This window comes from Lates calcarifer, linkage group LG24 (genome assembly GCF_001640805.2).
Source record: "Lates calcarifer isolate ASB-BC8 linkage group LG24, TLL_Latcal_v3, whole genome shotgun sequence".
Taxonomy (NCBI): domain Eukaryota; kingdom Metazoa; phylum Chordata; class Actinopteri; family Centropomidae; genus Lates; species Lates calcarifer.
In genome coordinates, this window is record NC_066856.1 from 10,558,804 (window position 1) to 10,572,737 (window position 13,934).

General features: G+C 42.2%; 1 protein-coding gene across 1 annotated transcript in view; it reads left to right on the forward strand.

Annotated features, from left to right (window-relative positions):
- The window catches only part of stau2 (staufen double-stranded RNA binding protein 2), an 82,790-nt gene that overhangs the window by 43,799 nt on the left and 25,057 nt on the right, over positions 1–13,934 (forward strand). Inside the window, 2 exon segments of the mRNA XM_018673991.2 lie at positions 878–1,242; positions 11,463–11,576. Of these exon segments, the coding sequence (XP_018529507.1) occupies positions 878–1,242; positions 11,463–11,576 (479 nt within the window).

A 13,934-nucleotide genomic window follows, 5' to 3' on the forward strand; every position in this document is an offset into this window, starting at 1 on the left:
GCTCGGGATGTTTCCTCAAGCCACTGAAATATTCTCACAAGAACCTTGATCTGAGACCCAACCTGCTTGTGACGTGCCTGCTTTTGAAGAGACGCTATAAGTGAAGCAGGGTGCCAGTTCGCTGACGATGCTGTTTCCCATCAATGATGTCATAGCCGCTCTGTTGATATTGGTAGATGCTCCGTTTGTGTCTCTGTGTGTTTGTGTTTGAGAGTGAGGGAGAAAGAGGCTTTGTGTGTTTCCCAGCAGACACTTTTGATAGTGCTCGGAACTGCCAAATCACATGAAACTGTCATTTATGTTCGGTGATGGAATGCCAGTTTAGGGGAGCCAACACACACACATAAACACACACGTTAGGCACACACACATGCAGAAACTAGAGCTTTTCACAGGTCTGTCTTCAGGAATGGAGACCTGACCCCAGACCTGAATCGGGTTTCAGTTCTGCTCAGTCTAATGGGGTCAGGTTGGGTTGGGTCTTGTTTTACTGCCACAGGTCTGGGATCTCATGTCTAGTACCCGAGCAGATGAATGGCCCCAAACAAACACCCCAAGTCATTGGTAGTGAGTGGCAGAGGAGTGTGTGTGTGCAAAAAATTTTGATGCTTAATAATGAGAGCAATAATAACACTTTTTCTCTCCTCTTTCTCCCTCGATCACCCACTTTTGTCCCTTTCTGCTCCTTTATAAACACCATTTCTACTGTATCATTTTCTACCTAACACTCTTCCACCTTCTCATTTCTGTCTATTCATCCATTTATCCATCCCTTATTTTGTTCCTTTTGTCCTCCCCTCATTCCATCTCTATCATCTCACTCTCTATTCCATCCATCCTCCCTCTCCTCTTCCTTGACCCTTGACCCCCCTCCCAGCCCAGAAAGGTCTTCTTCACCTCAGCCCCGACGTCTACCAGGAGATGGAGGCCAGCAGGAAGCAGGGGGGCAGTGCTTCGGGCCCCGGTGGCGGCAGCGGCGGTGGTTCCGTCAACTACATAACATCCAAAGACATGGGGCCCTGCTCTGCCCCACTGCCCCCCGGACACCCTCCATACTACAGCAGCACAGCCTCCTCACCCAGCCCAACGGCTACCATGGCCAGGGAGCTGCTGCTCAACGGTCAGTCGCCCACTGCCGACGCCTCCCTGCCCATAAAGGGGAAGAACCCGACCCTGGCCTGTGGCGTCTCAGTGCAGCCTGCACAGCAGCTGGACTACCTGGCTCGCATCCAGGGCTTCCAGGTGAGATGCAACAAGGTGGACCTGCTGCCACAAGGGTGTCTGTAGAGCCAGAAAAAGTCTTACCTCTGTTGTTTGGCAGTCACACAGCAACATAGCTTCAACAAAGTCCAGGTTAGACAAACTTTACTGATTCAAATTTGAAACCTTAGTTGTAATACACAGAAATTTTGCTTTAAAGTAGTACAGTTTTGCACTATGTTGGTACTCTTTCTGGGTAAAAGCCCCACCACAGAGGCCCAATTGTTTCCAATTTCACATTTATTTCACTTGTGGAATGTAGGCTCGTATTTCATTTTAACTGGCATCAATTAGGTCATGAAAGTCATAATTTAAACTTGGTAGGAGCTGCAGACACATTGTGGTACAGTCATACAGTATACACACATGCTAAAGTGACAGCACAGATGTTAGCGTGACCATGCATAAATATGACCCCCCACACACATACAGGCATATGCACGCACACACCCCCTTGGCCTGAGTCTTCTCCTTCTGGGCCATCCCTATAAATAAGAATGTGGTCTTGGTCAACCTCTGTGGTTGTACAGAAGAAACAAACACAGCCACACACACACCACTTGAAACATCTCCATTTAAGAGATGCAGGCTTTCATTTCAGAGCACATGTATACAGCATGTTGTGCATGACCTCTACCTCGAATCACCTGTAACTGCTGCATATGTTTGTGTGTGTGTAGACAAAACTGCTTAGAAATGCCTATCTGAGAACAAGAAGAGTGTAATGACAATGATGCTGCAACAAGACAAGTAGACTCATGAGTGCAGGACTGCTCAATGACACACTATTTGTTTTCTGTTTCTCACTGTGGACATTATTGGCAGGCTGTGGATTTAGAGCTGGAACTAAACCTCACAGGTGCTTCTGTCATTACCAGACTGGACACACACACACACACACACACACACACACACACACACACACACACACACAGCAGACACATACACTCGCTCTCTTTGTGTCTAATAAGAAGACAACCCAGGTTCCGTTTTAATCTGCGCCGGCCGATCTGTGGCGCATACCACGCCACTGATACCAGCGCCTGTTCACTTAAGCTGCAGATGCTTTTTATCAGTTTGAGCGAAAACATTTTATCTTAACCTGCTGAGGGTTCCTTTGAAAGGCCTTTGTTATTGCTCTGAGCCTTCCTGTGTGTGTGTAACCTGAGAGAGCTCTGCTGCCAGGCCAAGCCCAAACACACTTGTACATATGCACACACACATACACACACACAGCAGGTTCTGTTTAGTGGAAATGGAAGAGTTGGGCTGAGCCTGTGTGTGAAGTTTAAGTCCTTGTCGTTCTCATACTGTACAAACCATAACCTGTTTTACATGTTTATAAATATATTTTCATCTGTGCACTGTTACATGGGCTTCTGTGAGTAAATACACACAGAAGCATCAGTGCTCTCGCATTTTTCAGTGTGTGTGAGTGTGTGTGTGTGTTTCTTAAGCGAAGAATTCAGGCTGTAATTGAGACATGCAGACAATATGTGTTCCATTGAGGGGATGTTTCATATCATGTGGGTTTGTAATGAGAACCTCTGGTTGCCTACACAGCGATGTTAGGCAGACTTTTTAAGGCTTATGTATTCTTATGTGTTTTTGTGGGATAAACCACCACAGATTTCAAATGTTTTTGCCAAAAACTGCACTTGTCTGCTTTTCCACTGGACACGTAATGTGCCGCTTTGTGCTGGGGGCCGGCTTTCTCGCGACCACACTCAACAACAAACAAGGGCTCAGATCCACCATAAGATTTTTTCAGTAATTTGATAATAATCTCCTGGTCTGATTAGTAACTTTGTTTTTGTAATGTAATTATGTTATCCAAGTGAGCGGATTACAATGACTGCCCAACACTGGATTAAAGCAACTAAGCAAGCACCGGGGACATTCTCATAGTGTCTGTTTCATCCATCCAGCTCCACAGACAAAGGGCCGGACCTACCTGCTAAGCCCTTCTTTTGATTTGATTGGAAAATAGCCTCTGGTGGAAGCTCTGACTGGATAAGCAACAGTGTGTTGTACTCACGCCAGCTTGGAGCAAGGATGCTGGCACTTACTCCAGTATGTTTGTGTGTTTGTGTGTGAGTGTGTGTGTGTGTGTGTGTGTGTGTATTTCCTATTAATTTGGCTGGCGTGTTGTTGGCACTGTGGGTATGTGTGCTAGAAGTAGGGCAGAAACAAAGAAGCAGGAGGTAATAGACAACACATGGACCAAGGATGAAGTACTGAGTAAGAGCCACGTAACAGATTCTCCCTTTCTCTTTGTCCCTGTATCTCTCTCTCTCTCTTTTCTCTCTAGTTTATTATTGTTACGTTTTGCTCTTTCCTGCACCTCCATCATAATTGCTTCCTCTGTTCTTATTGCTTCCACAAATTTACCTCTTTAACTCTCTCATTTCTCTTGCCGTTTGTGTAGTTTATAGATGTTGAATGGTTTGCCCTCAGCATTGCAGTCACCAGCTGCCCATTTACTCTGCCATCACATTACTTAATAGACATCACAGACTACCGCTACTTCAGATTATTAACTTTTACCCATTTTTAAAGTGAGCAGGAGATTTTTATATAGAGGATCAATGATTGATGGAAATCTAATGATTTTTTTTCTCCTTCACTTTAAAATGGAGCCATGATCCACACCTGGACTGAGACAAATGCACTGCCTCATTGCTGATTTATTCTCTCACATGGCCTCACACTAGCTTACTGGCAGAGTTAGAGTGATTTAGCGGTTGAGCGAATTAATGAAGAAGAGGGGAGTGAAATGGGCAGAGCGAGAGAGGAAGTGTGGACGAAAGACCAGTGTGTGTGTGTGTGTGTGTCATCACATGCTGCTATTATTTATGGACCAATACTGAGAATGATTCCTCAGGCATTGATGACAAGTTATACGACTCCGAATTACACAAGCAGCCAGTGGACAGCCATGTGTTAAACATGGATTAATTTTTCTCCTGATTTTAAGGATGAATAGAAACTTTTTTTTTATTCAGGAAAGATTTTTGTTCTACAATGTGTGCACCACATTTTTTAATCAGATTTATTTTTAGGATCTGTGGTCCTAATGTGTTTACACATGTATATCATTTGAACCATAAATCATGCTTTAATCTAACGCCATACACAATAGTTGGGAATACAAATGCTACCTATTTGCTAAACCATAGTAGGAGGAGAGTCATAAAGTCAACAAACTGACTTAGTAATGTGCAATATAGAAGCAATCTCTATCTGAACTTTGCTAATGTTAGCTAACATTAGCCACCATAAGCTATTGATAATATAAGTAAGTGGCAGTAACAAGCCCTGCAAAAGTGTGTTCCATTACTTTTAAATTCTACTTTACTTACTTATAAGAGGAAGAATGTGATGTCTCTTTAAATTGTGTCTACTGTGTTTCAAAAAAGTCACGCTCCCTAGTTTTATTGATTTGAATTCCAAATTGCATTCTGGTATCCTGTCTCTTGCTCACAATGTATAATGATCAGGTTAGATTTGTTTTGCCCCAGGTGCATAAAAACAATGAGACACTGAACAGTAAGCAGGCATCTCATTATTTTCTGTCTTGCATACTGTAATACCATAAGCCATATTCCTAAGTAACTGGCAGGTACAGTGAATGTAGCACCTTTACAGCAAGAATTAGAAATTACATCTCTCCTGAGGTTGTGCTCTGGTTGCGCAAATGGAAAATATGACAGAACCACTTTGTGTATTGTAGCAGAGATTTTAACCAGCCTGCAGAGTTTTGACAACCAGCATAAAGCATAACCTGACAGATGAACCAGTTTGATTGAGTGAGCATGAAGCGTGTAGGGTTCGACGTCTCAAATCATGAGTGTAGGGTCATTTACACGTTCATATGGGTCAGATTTAAACTCCTTAATGACACAGGATATCGCCACCTGTTAGAAATTGTCAATATTCTCTTCAGCATACTGTACTATAACATTCCAGGTTGTGTCTGGAAGAGCTGAATGTTATCTACTGCATCTATTAGTTCTGTCCACCTGCTAAGTCCAAAAGCAATAACAGCAGAGATAGCAATCAGCTGAGTTATGTTATCTAGCCATGACAGGCTGAACTGGGGAGATGGATTTAGAGAGAAGGGAGGGCCGTATTCGTTTCTGTGCTGGAATCAGAACTTCTATGTTGGAAATCCCATGTTAATGAAAACACTATCCTTGGCGGGTGGCGGGTGTTGATATCCATTCACTTCAGTTCCCAGGATTTCTCACACTTACACACTGTTTGTTCTTCTCCCTCTCTCCGCTTCCTTCTTTGGCTGTATAGAAGAACCACTTCAAATGGTGCCGACTACACCTTGTACCCTGCCCTGGCAGTTTGTACCCTCGTTTTTGCCCCCCACCCCTCCTACTCTTTCTCTTCCCTTCCTGATCTCCATTGCTGACTCTCATCTCTCTGTATCAACATCAAACGCCTGATCTGGTACAAACGTTCAAAGACTCTAACAGTTTGTTTCCAACCTCCTTGTCATCGTCTCATTCCTCTACCCTGTGTTTACTCTGGGATTTGCGTTAGAAAATACATTTTGGGATGGCTAATCCCACCACGTTTGATTTCTGCGGCGGGGTGATGGCTTCCAGCTGCGCTCTGCGGCATATTTGTGTGAAGAGCGATCTTCGAAAACAAGTTTTGTCGGTGGTATAAATCAGACCGTTAATGCTGTGCTGGCTCGGCGCACAGTCTCTCTGCTTACATGGTGGCCCTCTGTGTGCATGTTGGTGCGTATGCCTGCGTCTGTGTGTGTTTGGCAAAACTGAGTGATGATGTTTTTACACCACAATCAAGCCCATTTGCAAACCTTTAAATCAAATACCCTCAAATGCCAGCACAGCATATTGCAAATTTGAATATGCAGCATAATCTTTTTTGACTTGCCTTTGTTCTTTGTATTATTGATAGTATTGATCATATTTCATGTAATTCTCAACACTAGGCAGCAATAGCAGTGGTGTGCCAGCACAGTCCCAGCATGGGGAGATGGAGGGTGTGTTAACCTGGCACTTTGTTTGGAATCCAAACAGTTCTCTTCATTATCTGCACACCAGTTACTGTTCTCAGAAATACTCTGGCCAGCATTTTTCCACCAGTTTAAACTCCTGTACTGAGCGAGCTCTTTCACAAACTGCAAACTAGAGTCCCAAGTGTTTTGATGACAATTTAATGATGGATAATAACATCATAAAAAAGCCCTTTTGTGCCATTTTCTGTGTCCAAATCTCTCTGGATAAACCAAAGTGGTCAGAAAACAATACAAAGTTATGATAGTAATGTCTCAAATGTTATTTTTTTCTAGTAAAACAAAGCATTCCACCAAAAGTAGTTTTTTCTAGTACTGTAAAATCATGTGTGAGCAGTTAAAATGTGTGTCTAATATAAAGCCACAACCTGTAGCTGGTTGCCTTAGCTTAGCTTAAAGAAATACAGGGACAGAGCTAACCATCCACAGGTAAAAAAAAAAAAAAGAAAGAACGAAAGAAAGAAAACACAACAACACAGAGTTTGGCAGTATCACAGTAATGACAAGACTCACAAGTTACTGCACCTAGCAAAGAAATAGTGCAGCTCATAAACGCTGAAAAACTCATTTTGTGTTCAAGCCCCTGCTTCCTGTCTTAATGCTAAGCTATGCTGGCTGTATTTTTAGCGTTCAGAAATGAGAGTGGTCTCAATCTTTTCATCTAAATCTCAATAAGCGTTCCTCCCAGAATGTCAAGCTAATTGCTAATAGTATCTATAAAAGTCATTTTAATAGAGTGAGTCTCTTTTGTCTGGAAAACCATTCCAATAAGAATTAGAGGAGAAAACGCCAGTTGGAGCAGCAAGCGAATCAAGAGGTCAAAGAAGCAAAAACCTTTTCTTATCCATAAAACATATACTCATCTTTTTCCAGCCATTGCAGAAACAAGTGGAGAATGACAGTGATGGTGGAGGTATCTACATTACATTTGTATAACATGCTGGGATCTTTCCTGAAATATGACAAATTTGACATAAGTAAGACTAAGTAGCAGTCCTGCCATATTTACTATATTATTATGACTAGTTACTTCTTGATTTATAATTTTAACCTGATTTGTGCATCCTTGGTTGTCCGCCTAAAACTACAATAGAGAATCATTGCAGCTTTCTGACTGTCAGCAGCTGAAACTGATAGTTACATGTATTACATGACTTTTTGGATTGTGTTAGGGTTTCTGTGGTTTCTGTTTTTCTGGCCACACCAGGGTATTTCATTTTAACCCATATTTCATGAGAAAATCGTTTTTGTGAATGCAAGTTCTCAATAGTCAACTGGCTTCAATTAAACTTGGAACTCGCTTTGTCTCATTGTCTGAAGACCTCTCTCTGTGATTTGGGCGAAGTACACTGAGAGCCATTAGTACAAGTGAAAAGTGTATTAACAGTGTGCTTCAAACACTCTTGACCCCTGAGGTCCCCACTGAAGTGGCTCGACGTGGACCTCTAATTGCTTCTCACCAACAATGAAAGTGTTTCTTTGGCTGAGAGGGCTTGTTTATTATAGTAAAGTCCAAGTTATTTCCGTGCTCTTTGACTCTCCACTGCCTGCACTCTGCCTAGTTCTTAGGCCTGCAGTACTTGTTTTTGTGATTTTAACTGGAGTAACATGACAACACACCTAATGTGTATTTGTTTTTGCAGTTACCTTGACAGCATGGACATTTGCATCTATATCGTTTGTGTATTTGTGCATGTGCTTTGCCTGAATTTTTGTGCAACCTCTCATTTCTATATACAAATCTATTTGTGGGTGAGCATGTGCATAATTTCTGCACTTAACATAAATTCAAGCATGGCTGCAAGAGCGCTATGACTGTAATTGCTTTTTAGTTTGTGCATGTTCGTGTTTGTTCGAATAAAGAGGAGCATTTGAAGAGGAGCCATCCAGCTTTAGAAGCCAGATGTCAGAGGTCGTTCCACATTAGTGCCGCCGATCAATCGCAGGCCTTGCGTAACTCTTCTCCTTCTTTGTCTCTAAAGGAAGTGGATTAGAGGCTGTTTTCAGAGTTGGGACCTGGGATGATTAGTTAGGCCTGTTTAGAATGCATGCACTCACAGATGCATACAAACATGCACTCACAACAGACGGGCTGGATGGGAGAATAGACGGTTTGTTTTTAAGACGCTCGTTATTTTAGTTTCCGCAAAATCATGGCAAATGAGATGATGCCATAATGTTCTTTGATGCTCGCGGATCAGGCAACTTTCTTTCCTGCCTGCGGGTCAGAGTCGCTGGTAAATCAAAGGAATCAGGCACTATTTCATCAACAAGCCACCGAGAAAGAAGGACCTCCAGGTGATGATTGGTGACCTGCCAAACTGACTGTTTTAACCAATCAAGTTTATTTATGTAGTACAAAATCACATACAGTGTGTCAATGGGCATTACAGGTACGCAACAGCAAAGTTTCCAGACCCAACTCAAAATCTCTAAGAAGACGAGGAAAAAGAAACCAAAAATCTTAAGCACATAAGTGTGACTGCAGTGTTGATATGTGCACTGTCCCTGGTAAATAAATAGATAAATGATTTTCGGTGAGCTTCTTAGCATGCTAATATTTGTCAATAACGACTAGCCACAAAGTATAGCTGAGACCAATGTAAACCTCCTGAGTTTTGCAGGAATTTGGTCATAACCTGGACAAACTAAAGTTTTAACCTGATGGTGGTGCTAGAAGGATAGTTAAGGGATGAGGTGGTGACAGTTCATCCTGTGAGGTACACGAGCATCTGTATAAAATTTCATGGCAATCTATTTAAAAACTGTTGAGATTATTATAAAATATGCTAGAGCAGATATTCAAAATACAACAATGGGATCATTAGGAAGTTTTTCCTTGCCACTGTCGCCTAGTGCTTGCTCATGGTGGGATTTGTTGGGTCTCTCTCTGCAAATACCTATTTTAAAGAGTATGGTCTAGACCTGCTCTATATGAAAAGTGCCCTGAGATGACTTTTGTTGTGATACGGCACTATATAAATAAAATTGAATTGAATTGAATTGAATTAACCAGGGGTAAGGTCATTATATAGGTCAGCTAGTTTCTCCTTGCTAGTTTCTTTATTTTTATTTAACTTTTACTAAATGCTGCCAGTTAAACAGTGACACAGAACAGACATTGTGCAGAGTTCCTTATGTTTGGTCTAGAAAAGGTTGAGGATTTTAATTTAATAACTTGATTTATTTAACCACCTCCAGATCTTTGGCCTCTCATGGTCAAACATACTTTGTAATTGGTAGTTTCCATTAACTGAACATACGCAGACGTGTATATACCCTCACATACAATGGGAGTAGCTGGGAATTATTTGAAATTTGATATATCCAAGCATATATCTCTTTACAATGAGAGGCTGAAAGAGAGCGCCTGTTTCCTCCAGCACCATCGAAGGGCCTCACCCTCGGCTGGAGGCCTGACAGCTTGCAATAGATGGACCGAGCCAAGTGCCCGCTGATCAGACAGCATGATTACACCATATATCACAGGCTCCCAACCACAGGCCTTTATGCTGCCTAAATGAACCAGCATACTGGACATTTGTACATGTACACACACACACACACACACACATACAGATCCATATCTTTGAGTTCACACCCATAGTTCTGTTCTTCCTCACACACAGGTTGAATTCCCAAGATTTTAGAGGAGGCTTAGCACTTTCATATATTTCCAAACTTTCTGACATAGGATTCTTGTTACCAGATAATTATATTCTTACCCCCAAAAAGTGCCCCTCTGTTTTTTCACAACTCTCTTTCTTCCTCTCTCCCCTTAATGTTGAAGTCTGGAGAATTTATTAGAGATTAACTTGTCAGAGGAGGCTTTTTCCACGGCTCACTTTACCACATTCATCATTCATACACATAACAGATAGCATTCCACAATTTATCACTGTGGGCCCATCTCCTCGTCCACAGGTGTGTGTTCACATGCATGTGTGTGACTTCTCACAAGCGGCATCACCTGATCATTCATATCTCTGCATGCACATGTATGTCTGTGCATGCGTGCGTGCGGGTACACACCAGTTCCGCATGTATGGCTTACAGACTGTAGCTGAGATAAGATGGAACTTTGATCATGTGAAGATAACACAAAGGGAAATACACAATCTCACACAGACACACACACACATTTAGGACATATATTTTCCCCTGATTAAAAGAAAGTAATAACTTAGAACCTTTCAGCCAAAATAAATATACAGAGACAAACCAACACACACATTGTATATAATCTCAGCACATACTGACATCAACATGTTTTCACCACAGATGTCTGTACAATATTAGCTGTTATTACATTTCATTTATTTTGGCTTAAACAAATTCCATTCATCACTGCTCAGAAAATCTTGAAATAGCCCTTTTTTATTCTGATCCAGTCCATTTGTACAAAAGTATACTGCTTGAAGCTCTGTTATTTTCAAAGCTGCATCCTTTCATACCTGCTAGCTTACTTTTTCATTTGCTCATTGAAGTGTAAAGCCATTTTGACTCCATAATGTCCTCTCTCATTCCTTCTGTCCTTTGTGTCTCTGCATCAGCCAGATATTTCTCTTCTTCCAGTTCTCATAGCTATTTGTGCCATATTTATTAAGATGCCTGCAGCTGTCCTGGGCATAAGTAGGCCAGGCAAACACATATGCACGTAAACAGACATATGCACACACATGAACAGAGCGAGAGCCAGTGAGAAGTAGGGCAGATAAGCAGGCAGTATTACCAAAAGCCCTTGGATCTCAGGAGCAGACTGTCCCAGAGGAGCATCATGTCATAACAGCCCTAATTGCACAGCATTTAGGAATGCCTGCAGAGTTAACCTCTCAATGATGAGAGGTCGCCAGTGATGTCATCACTACCCCCTCGGATGCCCCCTCACAGGCGCACATACACACCCTTCCATTCACCCCCCACCCCCACCCCTCTGCCATCTCTGTATGGTGTGGGGGTAATTGTCTACAAATGCTCTGGTGGCAATTAGACATGCAAGATTTACTCTCAAGCCAACCACTTCCAAAAACACAAGACTGTATCCCGCTGAAAGCTTCAGTTCTATGTCATTTGTGCACTGACTGATGTTTTCCTGTATTTACTTTTGGAGGTAACTGAATTTATCTACCCTTGCCCTCTCTTCCAGGTGCAGTACAGTGATGCGCAGAGTGGTAAGGATTTTGTGACCTATCTGACCCTCTCCCCTGTGCAAATGACTTTCCACGGCACCGGGAGCACCCTCCAAGCCAGCCATGACCAGGTATGTGTTTGTGTATGTAAGTTAACAGGAGAGTGAGTGTCACACCTGTGCCAAGCAGCAAAATCAAACATTGTAGATCAAAGTGTGCTTCAAAAAGTGTAGTAATAACTAAAATAGCAAACTAGGCAGTACCATTCTGAAATAATATTAATATCATGATATATCAGCAATCTAATTGGCTCTTGCATGAACAGGTCAGTTTCAGGTTTATGGATCCAAGATGCACATGGGTTTTCACTTAATTGAAGGTGGGTGACAGTGCAACTCAAATGAAATACAGCTGCTGGAAAACAACCTGCAACAAGTTGCATGAAAACATTTCCACATGTCAACAACCTTTAGACTCTTATAACAGGGGAACTTTGTAAGTAAGAATGTTACACTAAACACAGTTGTATTGTGTCTTAAATCATGTTAGGAACAAACTAAACTTGTCATTTTAGCAGAGTCTGACCAAAACTGGATTTTTGAGGTGCATACTTGAGAATGATAAAAATCTGACCTGGCTGATGTTAATGTTTTCCTTACATAAACATTTTATAACAAAAATAAGTCTAAGTTAAGATATTTTGCAGTTGAACAATAAACTTGATCATCACAGATGGCATGAATGCATGTTAAATTAGCTCGAGTAATAACACTAAATAAAAACACATAACACACACATAAAACTAAAACATAAATGTCAAACATACATCAAAATTCTGCCAAGAAAAGTTTTTATAGCTGTAGTTTACTGCTCTGCGATTTGTTTTTGCCAACATACTGTACACACTGATGACCAGTAATGGCTGCTAATATCAGCTAGGCTCTGTTCTTTAGGATCAGCTTATCCTGGTTCAGTGAAGTGTAGCATATAGTGTATATAGTGTAGTATATAGGTCATATTGTGAGGAGGTAGCGCTCCTCCATACTTTAATTAACAGTGAAGTCTTGGCTCTGCAGCTTTATTATTAATCACTAGAGCATCAGAACCACCTGTGATAATAATCGCTCTTTGCGTTTTGTCTCTGACGAGCCTCTGTTCCTCCCACTCACAGTCGCCGGTTCTCCCTGATTTTCAGTCTATCAAAATAATCCCCATCCTGAAATCTGACGGAGTATCTCCCCAACTTGTGGCGTAACGCTCATTCTCTCTCCCTCCCTCTTCAGTTTTCTCACTCATTCTCTCTCGCGTACTCCCCATATTCAGAAGGAGGCTCTTTGTCTTGTGTTGCCCAAGCAGAAAACCAGTTGCTTACATTCTATCATCTAAACATAGGACGCCCCTTTGTTCAGCAATCTTCAAAGCTTTAATAAAGGGCCGGCCCGGCCCTGAATGGGACAGCTGACAGGGGGCTAGTGCCGCCACCGCTAACTGAGAGCCAAGCCAATATAGGCCAGGCAGGTCTGCGTCCTCGGGACCTGTTGTTGCCAGGAGCACTGGGGCATGACCGACTGTTAGAGAAGGCCTTTCTTTTCCTCATCTCAGTACAGTGAGGAGTACGACCACAAAGGGAGCACCTAACAATAAGGGGTCACCCTCAGCAAGCCCCCAAACCCCAACACTTGTTGAACAAAGTAGGCCTGAGGGCGTCACATATTTGCTCAGCTTTACCATGATGATGATGATGCAGGCTGTTGTGAGGATGGAGTATTTGTTGACGTACTAACAAGGCCCTCGGCTCTACCTGTTAGTCAATATAAAAGGTTCCCTCATGTGGTGGTGGATCTCAGGCATCCTGTTGTACACATTCAGATCGATCCATCTGGGCTCTGAGCTGCCAATTAATAGTTGAGGGGAGATTCACGTGTTTCCTCTGCCACATGTTGGCCTTGGCACCGATACACACAAACACAGACCTCGCACTTTTATCTGTGTAATTAGACATTGTAAATCTGATCCTGGAACAGAGGATCTCTCAGCTAAGAAGTGATAAACCTTTCCTGGAGCCTGTCTCTGTTGCTGTACACACACACACACGGCTAACACAGTAACGTGCGGTGACTCCAGCCCGTTTCATTATGCGTCTCTCTGGGAATTTCCTGCTGTGTTATCTGCGCTCTCATGGAGATTTATGTCAGGTAGACCAGAGCGACAGATAAAGATCAACGGCCAAAGGAAATCCTCTCCACACAGCTCTGCCCATGATGTATGGAGGAAAGATGTGTAGGATATGGAGTGCAGTTGTGGATGAATGGCAGAGGAAATTACTGTTGGTCTCTACATGCAAAACAACACTTGATGAAAAGTGAGCAAGATCTGGATTAATTTGATACAGTTAGAAACTTTTTTCTTTCTGTCTGATTTATAGTTGTGTTACTCTTTGTTGTTTGCAAACACAAAATAGAATAGAAATTAGTATCACTCATGCCTCC